General features: G+C 43.8%; 1 protein-coding gene across 1 annotated transcript in view; it reads left to right on the top strand.

The window, feature by feature from the left end:
- MOCOS (molybdenum cofactor sulfurase) overlaps positions 1-21,394 on the top strand; it is a 205,353-nt gene that overhangs the window by 180,254 nt on the left and 3,705 nt on the right. The window contains exons 9-10 of the mRNA XM_064150359.1: positions 10,302-10,464; positions 21,013-21,094. Coding sequence (XP_064006429.1) covers positions 10,302-10,464; positions 21,013-21,094 — 245 coding nt within the window. The remainder of the gene's footprint in view (positions 1-10,301; positions 10,465-21,012; positions 21,095-21,394) is intronic.

Raw genomic sequence — 21,394 nt, 5'->3', positions numbered from 1 at the left:
GGTTGACCATCCCATTTTTTCGTGTTCTCACCGTATTGGTCACGCAGAATTATCCACAGTGATGCACGTGATTGCTGATGTCTAGGTGGAATGTGTCTCCTCCTGGGCTTGGAATTGCCTTGCTCATGTGTTTCCATGATCTCCATAAGCACTTCCCTTCACAGCAAACTCCTTCAGAAGCTTAATTCCCTGCTCAATTCTGTTCCACTTTATGGCCGCCCATGGCAGATAATCCTTGGGAAGGATATCTCATAGCCACAGCCAACAGGAGCCATGTCCACAAGCTAACCTTACCAAGAGGGCCTTGCTAGGTATTTGTCCACTCCACTCTCCTTGGTGAGTGGTACCTAGCTGCTTGGCAGACTTGTCTCCTCCTACCTGCAGGGCATTGGCACCAATGCTACGGCATCTCACCAGCCAGCTTAGGATTGGCTCTCCTGACTCCCTTGAGTATCCCTTTCTAACTTCCCTGACCTCTCTGAAAGGATCATTGGAGTCCTGGATGTCACCCTTTTCCTCTTGTTGATCTGGTTGTCTCTGGCCTAGAAATCGAACTTTCCTAAGAGCACTCTTAAACTGATTGGAACCATCCTCTTTCTTGGCAGTCAACCTCACAGCGCTCCTCTCACCAGAGTACTGCCATGTAAGCATATTTGCCAAATCTCGAAGACTATATGTCTCCTCTTCCTCCTCATGCTCACCAGAGGTTCCCTGTCCTAAATCCTCTTTTGAATCATTCTTTGTCAAATGTTATGTCTTAGCTCGGGCTTTGGCTGGCGCCAAGTTGGCCTGTGCAGAGCCAGACTTTAATGAGTCCGCTGGCAGGTTGGAATTATTGGGTGTATGGCCTTGTGATGGTTTTGGTGTTCCCTGCCCCCCCCACACTTTAGAATTCACCCAGACTAGTCTCAGCCGGTTCTGGGAATATAAATGAAGCTATTAATTTACAACTAGAACAATATACAAGCAGATATTTACAGAATATACAGTTATATACAGAAATACACAAGGTAAAAGGTAATACAGAAACACAACTCCCCTCCCAGAAACCTGAGTCCCCAGGAGGGGCTCTCAACCACCCCTACACCTTCCCCCTGCCCCTCTCAAACTTACCCCAGTCCTAAAGAAGAATAGAGGTTCAGCCAAGAGGTTATGAAGCAAAGGTGGGTTAGGCCAAATGGAAGGTGAGGTTAGGGAGTAAGATGTTGCTCAGTCAGCAGCCCGAGGCAGAGTGTGAGAAAATGGTGAGAGTGTTATCTAATGTTTTAATTTCTTCTTCCCAAACTCCTTTGTGAGACTCTGAGGGAAGTAGACATCACCATTGTTTTCCGTTCACAGCCTATGTTCTAGATCTTCTCACCAAAATACTCTACCCTGCTTCAAACCTAGCACAATGGCCAGCTTCCAGTCTTTGGAAACCTTCTCAGTGAGGCAGGGACTGTTGATAAATGATGGCTAGAATGGCTAGGCCAGCCTCATCTTGTTCTTACACTTCTCAGCAAGCCTATGAGGGAAGTAGACATTGCCCATTGTTTTCCTTTCACAGCCTGTAATCTAGTTCTTCTCACCAAACATTCTGGCTGGCTTCAAACTAGCACAGTCCACCCCTGTCTATTTCACTCAGAGTATTGCTCAGAACTATTCTGCCTAATGTAAAACAGTATTTACACTAATGAATGCCACAAGGTCAGTTCATGCTTCTTTCCAGCTATTTTGAATGTAGGTGATTCAAAAGCTCAGAAAACAGCAAAGAATTTGTGTCCTCACAGATGAGACAAGAACAGGGACACCAGGTGAAATTGCGTTTTGTGCTCAAATACTGTACATTCTCTCATAGACTGTGTCTTATTGGATGCAAATAGTACCTAGAACAGAAAACTCCTAACAGCTTGTATTACACACTCTGAATTTAAACGCTTTCAGCTCAAGTTAGATTCTCTGTGGAATACACCGGATGTCACCATTCTCCTGCATTACCCAGTAAGTGTAACCAGGACCTTCAGCAGACACCAACCCTCAGATAGGTTTCCCTTCGCCTGAAGGAGAAAATACCCAAACAGTTTTCCCTAACAGATTCTTTTCACGTACAACAGGAACTTTATCACCGTCTACTGTTTGGACCAAATCTGATTGTGCAGGTCCTGCTCTGTTTACTGAACCTCTACTATTTACCAACCTGGTAGCTTGTGCTAAATGTTTATCCCCATTCTTCAGAGTTCCACCCTCCCATGGCTTTTAGGGTGGTTTTCAGCAAGCCGTTGTAGCGCTCAATCTTCCCTAAAGCTGGTGCATAGTAGGGTATGTGGTAGATTCACCCAATACTACACTCTTTGGCCCAGGTTTCACGGGATTGTTCTTGAAATGAGTGCCATTGTCTGACTTGCTTCTCTCTGGAGTTCCATGTCTCCACATGATTTGTCTCTCCAAGCCAACAATGGTGTTACGTGCAGTAGCATGTGGAACTGGATAGGTTTCCAGCCATCCGGTGCTGGCCTCTACCATTGTTAGCACATACTGCTTGCCAGAACGAGATTGAGGTAAAGCAATGTAGTCAATCTGCCAGGCTCCACCATACTTGTACTTTGACCATCTCTCACCATACCATAAGGGCTTGATTCGCTTAGCCTGCTTAATAGCAGCACAAATGTCACAGTCACAGATGACTTGGGTTATAGCGTCTATGGATAAGTCAATCACGTGCCCATCGGTATGTTGCATCTCTGCCTTGATGTCCAGGTGAATCATGGGCCCACTGAGCTAGGAAGAGTTCAACTTGGTGTTTCCAATCAAGGTCAAGATCAGAGCTGGTATCAACTTCGAGAAATTTTGGCATCTTTACTTGCCTGCTGGGTTGTGTTGGTGTTCCTCAAGTAGCTCTGCTCTTAGGCATGTGTGCAGTCATTGCAACCAATGTCCCTGCCCATAGATCAGCACACAAAATAGGCTTTCCTTTCCTCTGCCAACCATGCTTTTTCCAGTCCTTTAGCCAACCCCATAGAGTCAGTGTAGAGGTAAAGGACAGGCTAATTTTCATGTTCAGCCACATCAAGAGCAAGTTGGACAGCTTTTACCTCAGTGAACTGACTGGATTCTCCTTCTCCATCTCTCGCTTCGGTAACTCTCCTGGTAGGACTCCAGACTGCTGACTTCCATCTTTGCTTGTTCCCAACAAGATAACAGGAAACCACTCTGTGAACAAAGCTAGTTCTTATCCTGATCAGAGAGATCACCACAGGGAGGATATTCTTCAGCACTGATTATTTTCTCCTCTAGAGGTTTGTTACAGTCTGTGCCTTGCAGCCAGTTGGTGATCACCTCCACCAGACCGGGTCAATCAAGATTACCCATTCGTGCTTGTTGGGTTATCAAAGCCATCCACTTAGACCAGGTTGCATCTGTGGCACTTGATGTGGTGTTGAACCTTTGCCTTTTGAACATCCAGTTAGAAACTGTCCCGTCTAGGAGCTAAAAGCAATTGTGACTCAGTTTCAATCACTTCAGAAGCTGCTTTCACTCCTTCATAAGCTGCTAGTATTTTCTTTCTCTGTTGGGGTGCAATTTGCCTCTGAACCCTCTGTAGAAACCATGGGCAGGCACTGAAGAAGTCCAAGACTGGACCTCAGCAGCAGATGGGAGTGGATTTAGGGAGCACAATTCAGGAATGTATGAATAGGATCCAAAGACAGAATGGACAGAGTCCTCCTTGGCTATCAGCCCACTGAAGAAGAGAGCTTGAGCCTTGTGATCCCTCAGATGTATGCTGATGATGGACATCTATGAAATGCAATACCTCATTTCTTCAGTTTAAAGTCACCTGTCCTATCCTGCTTCTGCTTGCTGGTATGGCCTTTAACTATTTGCACTCCTCAGTGTGTACACAAGGTTTAGCAGTGCCCTTATTCTCCCATAGAAGCAAGTGTAGGCAAGATCCTTTTTGTATACCCACTCCCTTGGCAGTTAAGTAACAATAACAATCTAGTTTTACCACTTCCTATAGAGGATTGTTTTCAAGAAGAGTCTATTAACAGGCTCACGGAAGTGCAGTTACTCTGAAGAGACTGTGATGGAAAAATCACCTGAATGGAATTAGTTTTGTTCTAGCTCAAACTAGGACACAAATGTATTATAAGATTTAGTTCCTGCATGCCTAGAAACATTTTTTAATGTAGTGTACCATGGTTTTACTATTTTTTTATAAGAATCAGCCTGATAAGCTAAGCACTGTCAAAATCTATATTGTCAAAGAGTAATATTCAGTTAAATATACACTTGATCTGGTGAAATGAACTCCCAAAATTCATTGCAGAGTTATGAAGTAGGTATATCTTTATTACAGCACTTTGTGCAGGCAGGATTTGCTCCATCAATCCTGAACATCCCATGCTGTCACAAGCCACAGTTCTATGTTACAAGAGCATTCATATCCATAATAAAAGGTAAGGTTATTACAATTATTTTCTTGGAGTTCAATTAACATTCCTCCACTCTAATCTCCAACCCACTCCCCTGGTCTGGAACCCCTCAAAATGAGCATCTGGTCTATAAAGCCCTTTTACTGGCATTTCTCAATTTTTTCTTATACCACATTGGCTTTAGTATTAGGGTATATAATAGTTGGAAGGGATTGGAAATTTGCTATCAGTAACATTTAATTCTTCTTTCTCTCTCAAATAGCATTTCTTGTGCATTTCAACTGAGGTTCACAAGGGGGATAGAGGAATAATGTGAAAGAACAGTAGAAGCTGACCAAACAGATAAAACAAAAAAAGGCCTTTTGTTGTAAATATTCAAATTTAATATGCAAAAATAGGAAAATATCCAAACTTTATTATCACAAACTTCCATGCCCAAACAAAACAAATTTAAAAAAAAAACACAGAACCAAATACTACTTACAACTTATATAAGGTTCAACTACCCAGTCGAGAATTATTTACACAAAAATGTACAACAAGGATTTTCTGGAAAACAATTTAGGAAAGGGAGAAAGCGAAAGGATGAAAGAAACATAAATATATATATATCCTACACATAATTCAGGTTGGCAGGTGAGGAAGCAGCACATTGAACCTTTCAGCCACAGGATGTGGATCTTCCTTTGCTCTTGAACAGGGCTACTCTCAGGAAAAAACTGAGATGCGGAAAATTAATAGCCAAATTTACTCACAAAGTAATAATCTGATCGTCTGAGATGCTGTGTCAAGATAATGATTGAAGAAAATTATAATCCCAAATTGTTTTCTCAGTGCAACTACAATGAAAAATAGGGTAGCAGGAGCTGGAGTATTCTGCCAAACACATCAGTAGAAGGTGGGAGTCTTTGTCCTAGGGCAGAGAGTCAGCAACACAGAGCCCGTGTCCCAGACAGGCAGAGTCCAAAAGCAAGCGAATGAAGCCCCCTCCCAGAGCCAGACCAATTCCAGTTGCCCTCCACGACAAACCAGACCACTGGCAGGAGAGAGAAAATCCAAAACTCAGCCAATCAAGCAGGGCACCAGTGCTTCAGGCAAGGCTGGGGACTGTTTTGCCCCGGCAGGACAGCTTCTCTATGTGTAAGGAGGGTTAAGTCAGGACATGAACACAGAAGACCTGATTAATTTTCCTTATTTTCAATATTGAAGTGTGTCCCCAAATAAAATGTCTTGCTCTTCATGATCTTCTTCCTACCAACTAGGCATGTGTCAAATTTGTTCCCTAAGGTGTGAATGACAATCTATAACCTGTCATGCATTTCTAAGCTTTAATCTCAGGAAGATGTGACAGTCTCACTGTCTTCCTATAGAAGGGATGCACAATCGTTACTGCAGCCCACCATTTGTAAAGAGCTTTAAAAAACAGTTAATCCCATTCTAAATCAAGATGCATAAAAGCAGAATAAAAAGACAGTACTGCCAGAACCCCTCATCACCACTAACTGCAAAGTGAATCAATCTCAACAAATCCTATACATGTCATACATAGCAACTTGAACCTGTATCATCTTGATAGGGAAAGATAGCCCATGACACTGGAGTTTGAAGATAGGCGTGCTAGTTAAATTTTGTCAGTAGTTAAATGGAATGAAATCCTGGAAATCATTTTACCTTTTGAATTACTCTATTACATAGCATCTTCTAGGCTTTGTCATTAAAAGATAGAATAATATAGAGAATGTTCCTTCGCAAGTCTGTTAGTGGTCTTCATCATACAGGCGTCACACTTAACATTGTATCATTTACATCAGTAAATTGATAATAATAATAATAGTAGTAGTAGTAGTAGTAGTAGTAATTGCATAGCTTGTACTTTTCCTTGATCTTCAGTTAGAAGCCAATAATTTATATTAATTTTCATATTTTAAATCTAAAATACCTTTGGATGCTTCATAGTTATTGAAACATAGAAAACTATTTTCCCAATTAAAAAATTACTTTCCTTTTTATCATTTGTAAGATAGCTCTAAGCTAGTTGATGTGGAAAGGTGTAAGGGCAGCTATACAAGATCATGCTGGGCCCCAGTCCTGTTCAATATCTTTATTGATGATCTGGACGAGGGGATTGAGTCCAGATCATCAGTAAGTTTGCAGATGACACCAAGCTAGGAGCAGGTGTTGATCAACAGGCTGGATGGGTGAGCAAGAGGTGTCGTGGAGGGCCCATAGGCCCAAAATAGACTTATACACACTTTGTCTGGACATGTTTTTCTGCCCACACTGGAGGTTAAACCATGGTAAACGGACACAAAGGACCTGGGTGCCATAAAGTCTGGCCTGCCCAGGGCCCAGGTTGTGTTACACAGTTGTGCAAGATACACACACTTGGCTTGTGCTTGCCTAGTGCAAGGCCCATGCTTTTCCCAAATTAGGGAAAGAGCAGGCTTGTGGATTTTGCCTATTATGTATGCTTTGGGTAACTGCCAAGATGGCTGGACATTTCAGTGGCCAAAGGGCCATTAATCTTGGCCCACATTTGATAAATAGAGGTACACAGGTAGAAACCTTGTTTGTGCTTTTGCCTCTCTTGCTTGCTTATGCCTGCCTGCTTGCTTGCTTGCTTTGTTGCTATTTGCCTTTGCACTTTTCTCTATGGAGACAGAATCTCCCATGGGCTCCCAGCCAGCACACCACTGCAGTGAGTTACCAGGACTAGATCCTGTATCGCCTTTATCAACAGAGCCTAGTCTCCCATGCAGGCCATGCACTTTGTTGCACACCCACTGCTTTATCACTGCCTGGTATGCTCCCCCTGCTGCGAGTTACCAGGAGCAGACCCTTGGATTATCTGCACGTGATCGGCCTGTATGGTCAGTGTGACACCATGCTGAGACCATACAGCATCCTGCCTTCTGCACCTGAAGGTCCTGCCAGAAGAAGTCAGGAGAACAAGGTCACAGATCATCTGCATCCTTTCCCCAGAAGCTGGGAAGATTTTCCTTTCCCCTGAAAGCCGAAAAAGACCCATAGCCTCAAAGTCCACGGGCAGTGTTACCTGAAGATTGGACACTTGTATAGGCTGTGACATAGCCCCAAGAGGGTGATTGATAATTAATAAGAATTTGTGAGTAAATGCCCTTAATGCCTCTGTAATTTCTACTGCCTCCTGTCATAGAGCAGAAAGAGCTTGGGCCCGTTCTACTAGGCAATGGCATATTGGCCCCAGGTGGCATTTGGCTGTGGGAAATTCCTCTCTCTGTGTTTATTGTTTGAATGTTCGCTGGTTATTAACAAGTTACTGTTTGGTGTTATTCCTAGAATGTCTTCCATAACCATGTAGAGGCAGATATTAATATTAAAATTCAGTGGTTGGGGTGACAAGAGTTCAGAATATTAAAAATAATAATTATATTTTTTTTATAGGAAATCATCTTGCACCAATTAAGTAATTCTCCTCTGCAACAAGAGGCCAATGGGATGAGATTTAACAAGGCCAAGTGCAGGGTTCTGCACTTTGTCACAACACCCCCAAGCAGCACTACAGGCTGGGGAGAGATGTGGCTGACAGCAGCCAGGAAGAAAGGGGACCTGGGGGGTACTGGTAGATAGTAGGCTGAACATGAGCCAGCAGTATGCCCAGGTGTGTGGGGATGCAAGTGCAGAACTGTGGGAATGGAATGAAGGTGAATAACAACAGACCTTGATTCCCACCAGCTGCAGATTTCCTTAACTCAGAAGGGATAGATAATGGACACCTTGTTAACGAGAAAACCAAGGTGTGGTTTGTGCTGATGTAGTTGGTTGTCCTTGACTAATTATGCTAGTGTGTAGATGTGTGCTCTACTGGCTGACTGTATATATACACAGGTTGTAACGTAGTAAATTGTCTCTGGCATAATTCACATTGAATCATCTGGAGTCCTGCGTGGCTAGGCCTTGATCATCACTGGTCTGCAGGGCCTTGACCACAGTTCCCGTGGACAAGCAAGATAACAAGCAGGGCAGTCTGCAGCACAGGTGCTCAAGAGGAGCCATTAGCATCCTGGCCTGTATCAGGAACAGTGTGGCCAGTAGGACGAGGAAAGTTACTCTTCCCCTGTACTCAACACTGGTCAGGCCACACCTTGAGTACTGTGTCCAGTTTCTGGGCCCCTCAATTCAAGAGAGGTACTAGAACGTGTCCAGAGAAGGGCAACAAGGCTGGTGAAGGAAAACAAACCCTATGAGGAGAGGCTGAGGGAGCTGGGGTTGTTTAGCCTGGAAAAGAGGAGGCTCAGGGGTGACCTCATTGCTGTCTACAACTACCTGAAGGGAGGTTGTAGCCAGGTGGGGGTTGGGTCTCTCTTCTCCCAGGGCAACCATCAACAGAACAAGGGGACACAGTCTTAAGTTGTGCTGGAGGAGGTATAGGCTGGATGTTAGGAGGCAGTTCTTCACAGAGAGGAGTGATTTGCCACTGGAATGGGCTGGCCCAGGGAGGTGGGGTCACCATCTCTGGAGGTGTTCAAGCATAAGCCTGGATGGGGGCACTTAGTGTCATGGTCTAGTTGACTGGTTAGGGCTGGGGCATAGTTTGGACTGGATGATCTTGGAGGTCTCTTCCAACCTGGTTGATTCTATAGTGATTCTATGCTAAAATAAAAAATGTGGAGTTTAATTAATCTAAATCTGTGCTTCCAGCAATGCTTTTCTTCAGAGTAACAGGCTAGGCCTGACAATTTCTCAATACTTTTTGCTAGTCTTTTGCCAGCTCGTTTATGTGGGCCTGTGCTAAGTTTCTCTACAGAAATTCAAAAAAAATTCATCTGTAGTTCAGTTTTCTCTGTGTTCAACTGTGACTAGAGATGATATGAGCTGAAAGCAATGTGTTTACAATGCCCAGTGTTTATGTTTAAAGAATGGTATTAATATTTTGACATTCTGAAGACAGAACAAGCAGTTATTAATCATGCAAAGGCATCTACTAAAATTGGTCTCTTTTTGGGTTTCAGTATTACCATCTGTGATACATCAGTAACAGATGTTCTTTTCACCAGAAAAAATGTACATGGAAAACAGAAGGGCAATCATACTTCTGTATGCTTTTGAATGTAAAGAGAGTTAGAGAAATAATGGAAGAACAGATAGATATGAAGGCAATGTATTTTGTTTGTAAGAGGATATGGAGAAAACCGTTAATGCTCCATGCTGAATCAGAAACCTCAGTGGTGGAGTTTTTCCTCAAACGGATTTAATGTTAAAGTTGTTACAGTTTCTCAGAATTGTGAATTTCATATTTTTCTTACTGTCATGTCAAGAGCTGGATTCCCATGTTTTGCCTGTCTCAGAGCCCAGAACTCCTTTCTCTCTTGGCAGGCCAGCTTACATTTAACAAAAAACATAATGATGGTAAATGGCCTTGGTTCCAAAGCATGTTAAATCAATATGACTTCCTGTCCCATGGCAAGCTAGGTGGCTTTACTACTCTTGCTTTTGGTTTAATTTGGCTATAATTCATGTAACTCCCATAAAATGTCCATGCTTTGTAAATTAAAATAATATTGATAGAGGAAAAGTTGTAAAAATGAAGGAGTATAAGACTGAGAGCAATTTTCAAATTATTTCAGAATTTGTTTACTCTGCTATGATAGCTCTGTTAAATCAATGTGTATGATAATACTTAACAAATTGTAGTAAATCCATTTTGTTTTGTCAGCTTTGTACAGTGATATCTTGATCATTGATTTGCAGCTAAGGTTTCTTTTATTAAAGGCTGGGACTGGTTTGCGTAAGTCTTCCTGATTTCAAAGCATTGCATAAATAGTTTCTTTTCCTTCTCTTTTCAGCATGAATCTAGTAATGTAGCTAACATCTTCTAAACCTTTGTATACCCTTCTGATTCTTTGCCAGGTTACAAAATGGCCAGTCGGAAATCAAGGTCTGCTGTATGACCGTAACTGGATGGTTGTAAACCAGAATGGAGTCTGCATGACTCAGAAGCAGGAGCCAAGGCTGTGTCTTGTAAATCCCTCAATTGATCTGAAGAAAAATGTTATGGTCATCCAGGCAGAAGGTTAGCAACCAAAATCCTTTCTTCTCCTTCATCATTCATATCAGATTTCTAGACCAAGACACCTACAACAACCCACCAAACTACTGAATTCTAGGTATGCTTACTCACTTCAGGGCCAAATTTGGCTATCAGCTGTGGGCAAAGAAAGCCTAAGCTATATTATGCAGCCCTGGATAATTTGCTAGCTTGCTGTTGGGATGGGCAGAGAGTAGATAGTAACTCCCTGTGCGCAGCTGTGAGTGGATGCTCTGGGAAGGAATAATGCATTAACATGTGGAAATTTACTGACTAGTCCTGGCCATCAGCTCATAGTTCCAGTGCCACTTTGCTTGGTGGTTTAAAACCCCGTACAGCATGCACCATGCTCTCTAGATTATAAATACAGACCTGGAAAGACTCCAGAGACACTAATCTGTGAGTAAATAATCTCTATAAATCCTCTCTGAAAAGGATTGTCTGCTTAACTCCACCTTGTGCCTAAGCTGCCACTACTTAATAGCAAGGAGCCTGTCGAATCTCCCCCTAGAGGACTAGTAGCATATTGCACCGCAGATGCTCTTCCCAGTTTAAATTTCTGGTTTGTTTCTCCAGATTTGCTTACATTGTTTTAAATTGTTTAATACTGCCCGTGTATTGTACATATCCTGTAAATACCTTGCACAATCAAACACAACAATACCCTCCAAATAAGGTTAAGGCCAAAATTTATTTATTAATAAAGAATTAGAGATTTTATTAATATCTGCCTTAATAAATAATGTCAATAATTCCATATAATAATGAATCAAAGGGAATTATGAGTCAAAGGGCATCTGTATTCAGATTTTTAACCCTTTATTAAAAATTTGTATAAGTGGATCTCAAGTTACAGTCTCCTTCCTATTTGCACATTACAGCTATCCTTTTCAGCTACTTGAGAAATCTCCATCTAACTTGAAGTCTGAGCAGTCAATTCTTTTTTCTGCAATAGGTTTGTCAAAAGTACACTTGAGTGCTTCCCCTAGTCTTGTGTTACTTTGTATGTGTTTCAGACACAATCTTGTCTCTTCTTAGAGATTCTAGATTGGCTCATTGGCACAAACACTTACCTTTGTATTGTTAATTCATCTAAATCCTGTGTGGGGCACCTTGCACTGAACTTTTTTTACTATAATGCATAGGCGCATTCTCTCACAGCTTTTAAATTACCAAAGAACTAACTTATATCACTTTGCTGATCAGGAGGTCTGTAGCACACTCCCCTACTATGATGTCACCTTCCCCTGCCTTCTATTTAACCTTTACCCATACGCTCTCTGTTTTTGGGTTTGCACATTCTCCGGTGGAACTCCATGGACTCTAGTTTATCCTGATGTAGAGGGCAACACCCCCCTCCCCCTCCCTTCTCCCTGCCTGTTCCTCCTGAAGAGTCTGTAACCATCTATGCTCAAGCTCCAATTGTCAGATCAGGTTGAAGAGACCTCCAAGGTCACCCACCCCTACCCAATCAACTAGAATGGAATACTCAAACTACGGCCTGCAGGCCAGGTACAGCCCTTCAGGGTACTCAATCCGGCCGGCTGGTATTTACAGAACCCCTTGACCTCCCCAGCCCTGACGGGGGTTGGCTGGAAAACCAAAGCAGCCACTTAATCTGCTCACTGGCCTCCGCAGCCCCCAAGCACCCACTGAGACTGTGCTTGCAACCAAACTATAGTCCAAACCCCCAACAGTGTCTGACGGGACACGCTGAACCCCAGTCCCCCTGTTTAAAAAGTTTGAGGACCCCTGAACCTAGATCTTGGCACTAAGTGCCCCATCCAGGCTTTTCTTGAACACCTCCAGGGATGGTGACACACCTCCCTGGGCAGCCCATTCCAATGACATAATCACTCTCTCTGTAAAGAACCTTCCTCCTAACATCCAGACTATACATCCCCTGGCACAACTTGAGACTGTGTCCCCCTTGTTCTATTGGTGGTTGTCTGGGAGAAGAGACTAACCCCCACCTGGCTACAACGTCTCTTTAGGTAGTCTGTAGACAGCAATGAGGGTCACCCCCCTGAGCTCCTCTTCTCCATGGCTAAATCCATCCCCACCATAGTTTCAGTGATGCCAATGACATCATAACCCTGTATACCTGCACATATTTGCAATTCTTCCTGTTCTGTTCCCCATGCTCCTTGAGTTAGTGTAGAGGCATTTACAGTTGTGCCTTTATTGGAGTTGACTTGATGAATTTTTCTGTTACCCTGATCTTTGAGAACACTTTTCTCAGTCTGTACCTCCAATCCCAGGGTCAGATCCCCAGTTGGTCCATGCTCAGGCACCTTTGTAACTGTCAACCTATTCTTGCTCCTCATATATCTCTACCCACATGATGTTTTCCCATTGACAGCTATACTGGCTCATCTCTGCAAGATTTTTGACTGCATTAATTTGACCTGCAGCAGATTGAGACCCCTTACTAGTCCCCCCATTGCTCCCACACTGTTGTGTCTCCTCCTATCACCTTGCCACATGGAAGCCCGATGACTTTATCCCCCCTCGCCCTTCACATCCCATTTAAAGCCCTGTCAAGTAGCCCTGAATCTCCTCAGCATAGACCCTCTTCCCCTTCAAGAGAGGTGTGTCCTGTTTGGTGTCAACCCGGGTCTGCAAGCAACAGACAACTGACTCAGAGGGGAGAAGGACCCTGGCACTTGAGCAAGCTGGTTTCTTGAGAGGGATTTAAAATAGAGTGGAAGGGGAGGGATTAAACATGATAGTTCTAGAGAATAAACCAAAGGAAATTGAGGATGGTAGGCTAGAGATAGGGAGGTAAAAGCAGCAGCCCAGCTGAAGTGCACTGTATACTAATGCATAACGTATGGGTAACAAACAAGAGGAGCTGGAAGCCTTGGTGCTGGAGGAAAGCTATGATGTTGTTGCCATCACAGAAACGTGGTGGGATGACTCACATGATTGGAGTGCTGTAATCAATGGCTACAGACTCTTCAGGAGAGATAGGCAAGGGAGAAGAGGTGAAGGAGTGGCTCTATATATTGGGGATGCTCTGGATGTCATGGAGGTAGAAGTTAAGGATGATCAACTTGAGTCTTTATGGGTGAGAATTAAGGGAAGGCCAACAAGACCAATATCCTGGTTGGACGTCTGTTATAGACCACCCAACCAGGAAGAAGAAGGCTGATTTCTTACTCTTGAAACAACTGGAGGCTGCCTCAAGATCACCTGCCCTTGTTCTGGTGGGTTACTTTAACCTACAGACATCTTCTGAGACTTAAATACTGCAGAGAAGAGGCAGTGTAGAAGCTTTTCTAGAATGTGTGGAAGACAACTTCTTATCCCAGGTGTGACATGAGCTACCAGGGGGGCAGCTCTGCTTGACCTGCTGCTCACAAATAAAGAGGGGCTGGGTAGGAGATTTGGAGGTTGAAGGCTGCCTAGGGGTCCAGTGACCATGAAATTATACGATTTTCAATATATGGTCAAACCAGGAGGGGCATCAACAGAACCTCCACACTGGACTTCCAAAGGGCTAGACTTCAGCCTATTTAAGGAAGTATTCTCAGAAAGTTCCTTGGGAAAGAGCCCTTAAAAACAAAGGGGGTCCAGGAAGGTTGGAACCTACTTCAAGAAAAAACTCCTGAAGGCGCAGGAGCAAGCTGTGCCATTGTGCCGGAAGACGAGCCGATGAGGGAGGCAGTCAGACTGGGTGGGCAAGCAGCTTCTGAAGGAATTAAAAATAAAAAAGAGTATATCACCATTGGAAAAGAGGGGAGTGTTTCCCAGGAAAAGTTCAAGGAAGTTGCTAGGTCCTTGTAGGAAAAAAAATTAGAGAGGAAAAAACCCATTCAGAACTTAGGCTGGAGACAGCTATTAAGGAAAATAAAAAATTATTCTATAAATATATTAAGGCAAGAGAAGGGCCAAAGACAACCTCCAGTCCTTATTAGATAGAGAGGGGAATACAGTGACAAAGGATGAGGAAAGGGCAGAGGTGCTTACACCTTCATTGCCTCAATCTTCAATAGTGGACAGGTTGTCTCCAGGACAACTGGGCTCCTGAAGTGGCAGATGGAGTCAGGGTCCAGTATAGTCCCCCTCTAATCCATGAGGAAGAAAGCAGGGGACCTGCTGAGACACTTGGATCCACACAAGTCCATGGGACCGGATGGGATCCATCCTAGGGTGCTGAGAGAGCTGGCAGATGAGCTGGCCAAGCCACTCTCCATCATTTATCAGCAGTCCTGGCTCACTGGAGAGGTCCCCAAAGACGGGAGCTGCCCAATGTGTACCCATCCACAAGAAGGGTCGTAAGGGAGGAGTCAGAAAACTCCAGACCTGTCAGCCTGACCTCAGTGCAAGGCAAGGGTGATGGAACATGGTCATCTTGTGTGCCATCACAAAGCACCTACAGGATGTGGCCAAGGGATCAGGCCCAGCCAGCATGAGGTTTAGGAAGGGGCATCCCTGCCTCACCAACCTGATCTCCTTTTATGACCAGGTTACCCACCTGGGGATGTGGGGGAAGGCTGTGGATGTAGTGTGCCTGGACTTCAGCAAAAGCCTTTGACACTGTTCTGCCACAACAAGCTCCTAGCCAACCTGGAAGCTTGTGGTTTGGACAGATTCACTCTGTTCTGGGTCAAGACCTGGCTGGATGGCCCGAGCCCAGAGAGTGCATGAGGCACCATTCACATCAGTTGGGCAGCCAGTCACTAGTGGTGTTCCCCAAGGATCAGTGCTGGGCCCAGTCCTGTTCAACATCTCTATTGATAATCTGGATGAGGGCGACTGAGTCCAGCATCACTAAGTTTGCAGATGACACCAAGATAGGAGCAGGTGTTGATCTGCTGGAAGGTAGGAGAGCCCTGCAGAGGGACATGGACAGGCTGGATGGGTGGGCAGAGGCCAATGGGATGAGATTTAGCAAGGCCAAGTGCAGGGTTCTGCACTTTGGCCACAACAACCCCAAGCATTGCTACAGGCTGGGGACGAGTGGCTGGGAGACCTGGGGGGTTACTGGTACATAAGTAGGCTGAAGATGAGCCATCAGAGTGCCCAGGTGGCCAAGAGAGCCAGTGGCATCCTGGCCTGTATCAGGAACAGTGTGGCCAGTAGGACGAGGGAAAAGTTACTCTTCCCCTGTACTCAACACTGGTCAGGCCACACCTTGAGTACTGTGTCCAGTTCTGGGCCCCTCAATTCAAGAGAGGTACTAGAACGTGTCCAGAGAAGGGCAACAAGGGCGTGGTGAAGGGCCTGGAAACAGAAACCCTATGAGGAGAGGCTGAGGGAGCTGGGGTTGTTTAGCCTGGAAAAGAGGAGGGCTCAGGGGTGACCTCATTGCTGTCTACGACTACCTGACCAAAGGGACATTTGTAGCCAGGTGGTGGTTTGACCTCTTCTCTCAGACAACCACCAACAGAACAAGGGGACACAGTCTCAAGTTGTGCTGGGGGGGATGTATAGGCTGGATGTTAGGAGGAAGTTCTCTTACAGACGAGGAGTGATTTGTCCATTTGAGAATGGGCTCTGCCCAGGGACGGGTGGTGGTTCACCATCCTCTGGAGGTGTTTCAAGCAAAGCCTGGGATCGGGGCTACTTAGTGTCATGGTCTAGTTGTGACTGGTTAGGCCTGGGGTGCTAGGTGTGGTACTGGATAATCTTGGGGTCCTCTTTCCAACCTGGGTGATTCTATGATTACTGTGAACATCCCCTGGTGCTGTATAGATAGTGCTGTTTTCAACCCAAATTTATGGTGGTGACACCCATCCACAGGAGCCATTGTGTTTAAAGTCTGTAGTGCTGATGTTTAATCCAATGTCTCTGTCCGTAGGAATAATAGAAAAGAAGATTATTTGTGCTCCTGAGTCTTGTACTAATCATCCCAAGGCCCTGAAGTCTTTTTTTATTTTTCTGGGATTAACTGTCATTATTTCTTCTCCTCCTACATGGAAGATCAATCACAAGTAATGGTCCATAGAGTGTACCAGGCTAGGAATTTTCACAGTATCACAGTATCACCAAGGTTGGAAGAGACCTCATAGGTCATCAAGTCCAACCCTTTACCACAGAGCTCAAGGCTAGACCATGGCACCAAGTGCCACGTCCAATCCTGTCTTGAACAGCTCCAAGGACAGCGGATCCACCAGCTCCCTGGGCAGCCCATTCCAGTATCCAATGACTCTCTCACTAAAGAGCTTTCTCCTCACCTCAAGCCTAAATTTCCCCCAGTGTAGCTTGAGGCTGTGTCCTCTTGTTCTGGTGCTGGCCACCTGAGAGAAGAGAGCAACCTCCTCCTGGCCACAACCTCCCCTCAGGTAGCTGTAGACAGCAATAAGGGCTCCCATGAGCCTCCTCTTCTCCAGGCTAACCAATCCCAGCTCCCTCAGCCTCTCCTCGTAGGGCTTGTGCTTGAGGTCTCTCACCAGCCTCATTGCCTTTCTCTGGACATGCTCAAGCATCTCAATGTCCCTCCTAAACTGGGGGGCCCAGAACTGGACACAGTACTCAAGGTGTGGTCTAACCAGTGCAGAGTACAGGGGCAGAATGACCTCCCTGCTCCTGCTGACCACACCATTCCTGATGCAGGCCAGCATGCCACTGGCTCTCTTGCCACCTGGGCACATCCCTAACCCAAGCTGTGTGTAGGCAGAACACATCTCTATGCGTGGGGCCTGTCTTACATATTGGTCCCTCTGTTCCTCTCAGAAGTGAATCCCCTACAGCTATCACACTCCTTTTTCTCTTTGTTGCATTAGTCCTATTTCTTGGTGCTGACTGACTCACATTGAGCAACTGAGCATGTGGACTTTCTCCTCCATCGTCCTCTGCCCAATCCTTGGTTTCTAGTGCCCCATATCTGTTGTGCAAGTGTAGCTGGTAAGACTGAGAAAACTGAGATCGGGAGGGGGCTCTGCTGCCTCTGTAAGGGAAGACCTGTCTCCACTCCCCCTCATCTCCTGGGTCTCCTCCTTGTTTTTTCTGGATAGCAAGAGGAAATGGAATGCTCTACTACTGTCTCTCCCTTGGGAGACTGGCTCCACCAGTCAATTTCCCCTTCACAATCCCATATAGACCTTATTCTCTCAACTTCCTCCTTTAGCCCAGTCACCATACTGAGCATATCACTCACCTGCTTGCACTTCACACAGGTTTCATACACGCCACCTTCCATTCCAAATGCTAGGCTCATGCATTCTCTGCAGCTAGGTGTCCACAAGGCACCAGTCTAGGCATCCACAGTTTTCATAGCCACAGTACTTGGCTGGGTTACAACCATGGCTAATACTTTGGTGTTTTGGGGTTTTTGTTTGTTTGTTTGTTTGTTTTTCTTGGGTTTATCATGTTTGCTTCTGTTTTTTTGGTTCTTGTTTTTTTTTAAAAAAAAATTCTCTTGCCGTGTGTAACTAAATAAGCTCCTGCGAAAAAAAGACAGCTTCTTGTATTTCAGCTGAAGCAATAAATGGTTAAGCTCCCCATAACTTAAAGTTGGGCAGGAGCAAATGCCTATATTTCTAGAAGCTGTACTATTTGATTTGGAATCCATGGAAATATCATGCTGCTCCATCTGGGGAACACTGGGCTTGTGGATGACCAACATAAAAATAAAACCAATATAATTTAGCTGAGATTACATGTCTGAAGAAGACTAATTTCTTTCTTTCCATTTCAGCTGTCAGTATTACTCTGGCAAATTGGAATTAGTTTGTCACTGCAGTGAGGGAGAAACTTTGAGTATTGTGAAGGCTCTTCAAAATATTGTAGTAGAAAGATGCTACCAAAACCAAACTAATTGCATTTCATGGGGTTTATTGTGCCTTCAAGGTAGTCATGTGTTATTATCAGTAAAAATAATGGGAATCAAATGCATACACTGATGAAAGAATATAGATGAAGAATTTGCATTTCAGTCTCATTGACCAAAAATAGGAGCTATAAAGACAAGATATTTTTAATATGTATTACTATTGTGAGCACATCTGTGAATGTTATTATCAAGCAAATGATTGTGGAGAACTACAGCTTTTACATTTTTAGTAACTTCCAATATTCTGATATTTTTTCCTTAGGATAGAATAAAATTGTAATTAGCAATGTTTAACTGATCTAAACATCACTGTAAAATGTGCACGGTTCAATGAAAATGTAATACACTTGCTGGTGTACAAAACTGTTTAAAGCCCTGTGACTCAATTTTAAGAGATTTTCTGAGTGTGTCTTGCTTATAAAGTATTTTTAAAATATATATTATAGCTGAAGATGCATACAGGATGAAAGCTTTCAAATTCCTCATTTCTAGAAGGAAAGATGCTGATGGTTTAATCTTCTTCGAGAAGTACTAGACTATTAGTTCTTATTTACAACATGATAATATTGATTTCTTTTCTCAAGTTGTTGCAAGCCAGTCAAATGCATTTATCATTTACATGTTTATTAATTTCCTAAGGTGAACTCAGCTTTTCTGTCTTCACTTCAGAAGTATACTAATATCCTTAGCCTAAAAGTGGAATAGATATCTTTCTGTATTGAAAACTTGCATGGGACAGAGCTGAGAATTTGTTATATAGTGATATTGGTATATGACTTTCATTATTCCTTCAGAACAGAAAAGAAATTTAATTTCACCATATCACAGAGGTTTGATTCTTGATTCTTATTTCCACGGCAATAACATAAACAGGAACTAGTTAGTGAAACTGAAGCATGCTGTTATAAAGCTGAGGTCTTTCCTGGTTTATATTTGTCCTAGTTTGAGGGCCATGAGCTCTATCCAGTACTGGGAGGACAGAAGATTTACTCGCTACCCCCTTTCCCAGAAAGGTAAGAATGAGGAATACTGCATGGCTGAATTGAAAGTTTAAAGAGGATTTCTATTTACAAGGAGTATATGATTGTGGTGGTTTTAGGTGTTCCCCACCCCCCCCACACTTTAGAAGGCTACGCCAAACTAGACTCAGCCGGTTCTGGGAATATAAATTAGAGGCTATTTATTTAACAGCTAAGCACAATCTACAAGCAGATATTTACAGTATTATACAGTTATATGCAGAAATATACAAGTTAAAAAGTAATACATAAACACAACTCCCCTCTCCCAGAAACCTGAATCCCCAGGAGGGGATCTCAACCACCTGGCCATGCACCTTCCCCCTGCCCCTCCTAACCTTATTCCAGTCCTAAGGGAGGAAAAGATGGTTCAAGCCAAGAGGTTAAGAAGCTAGGTGAGGTTAGGGAAGATAGCAGCTCAGCCAAAGCCCAGCCCGAAAGTGAAGGCAAAATGGCGAAAGTGTTATCTAATGTTTTCCCTTCTTGTTCCCATACCTCTCAGTGAACTGTGAGGGGAGTAGACATAACCATTGTTTTCCTTTTCACAGCCAATTATCTAGTTTTTCTCACCAAAACATTCTAGCCAGCTTCAAACTAGCACAATATACAAAAGGCAATCAGGTAGAATAAGTACAATAAAAACCTATTAGGCCCAAACTGGGCTTCCAGAATCCTCCACCCCTTCCACCCTCAGTTGGCCTTAGGATAGGCCAAAACTGCCCTCCCCAGCTGGGGCCTACAAGGCCTCAGTGGGCTGCAATGATGCAGCTCAATTCCCTGCCATCCATCTCCCCCATGAACCATGAGATAAGAGCATGCTGTTCTCAGAGAAGTGAAGGGAAGAAAGTCAGGGAAGAGAAGAGAAAGAGGTCAGTCAGGCACTATCTTTTAAGCTGTGACACCAGAAGACAGAATAACAACATTACAATATCCTGGGATGAGCAGGTCCATCCCCTTGGGATGGGCCTCTGTCCCTATGATTTTGTTAAGGGAGATCTAGGATCCCTCAAACTACCACAGTATTGCAGCATAATGGGAGTTGGATTCATTACAGCTGCACATCATTTCAGATTATTGCTTTCAATTAACAGAAAGGAAAACAGTCCAGCTCTATCAAGCCCCAGTACTCTTACATCTCTTAGACTCGTTCTGTTCAAGATAACAAGCCTATGAAAGAAACTATTAAAATAGATCTTTACCAGGGTTAAACTTGAACATATGCAGATGGGAATAATTGTCTCCTTAGTGGTTTCCATTCATTTTGTCTTTAAGCTATGGTACTTTATATTTCTTTCCTCCACAGCCCTCCATCTTTCCTCTTTCTTATTACTCCATCACACCACTCCAAGAAAACACAACTCAACAGTGATTAACCTCATATCCTGCTTTTCCAAAGGGGACACAGCAGTGGTAAAATTACTTTCAACAAGACCCTTGACTAAGGTAGTAATTCTGTGCCAGTTTCCTTGTCTGAAAAACATAGAGAATGAAGTTACTCATTAAAATTATAGATTACTTAATGTGGTTTGAGTACAAGGTTTTCTGCAGGTGTTATTCCTTATCATTTGGAGCCACCTGCAGGAAGAGACTATAATTCTAGCAAAAAGAAAGGAAAAAGTCACATTCTATGTGGGAAGCCGCTGTAATTGTGAACAGGAGCAAAAATAATTTTTTTTTCATATTTTTTGCATAAATATGGGGATTTCAAATATAGTTTCCTCTCTTCCCATCTAGGAATGGACCCAATATCTGTATCACTGGGAGAAAATACTGGAAAAGAGGCCATGATGTGTGAGAGTAAAGTCTGTTCACACAGGTGAGTGAGAGCAGAGAGAAGCAATTAGTCAGTGTCAGCCTTCATCTCAGCAGGGGCTGTCTTTCAGCATGTGCTGCTCACGCCAGAGGGCTATAGCTTTCCAGTATAATCTCTAACAGTGGACAGATTGAAGTAGAAGTAGTGGTGTTAAGGTTACTGATGTTGTAGAAGACTGAAACAGGATAGGTCACAGCCTTATTTTTGACAGGCCACAATATCAAAGACCCCCAAGGGACGGGATATCTCTTGTAGAAGACAAAGGTGTAGTTGAAAACAGAGGTGAACTGAGCCTGTTGTGCA

This window comes from Pogoniulus pusillus, chromosome 10 (genome assembly GCF_015220805.1).
Source record: "Pogoniulus pusillus isolate bPogPus1 chromosome 10, bPogPus1.pri, whole genome shotgun sequence".
In the NCBI taxonomy this organism is placed as follows: domain Eukaryota; kingdom Metazoa; phylum Chordata; class Aves; order Piciformes; family Lybiidae; genus Pogoniulus; species Pogoniulus pusillus.
This window is presented reverse-complemented; position numbering and strand designations above follow the sequence as displayed.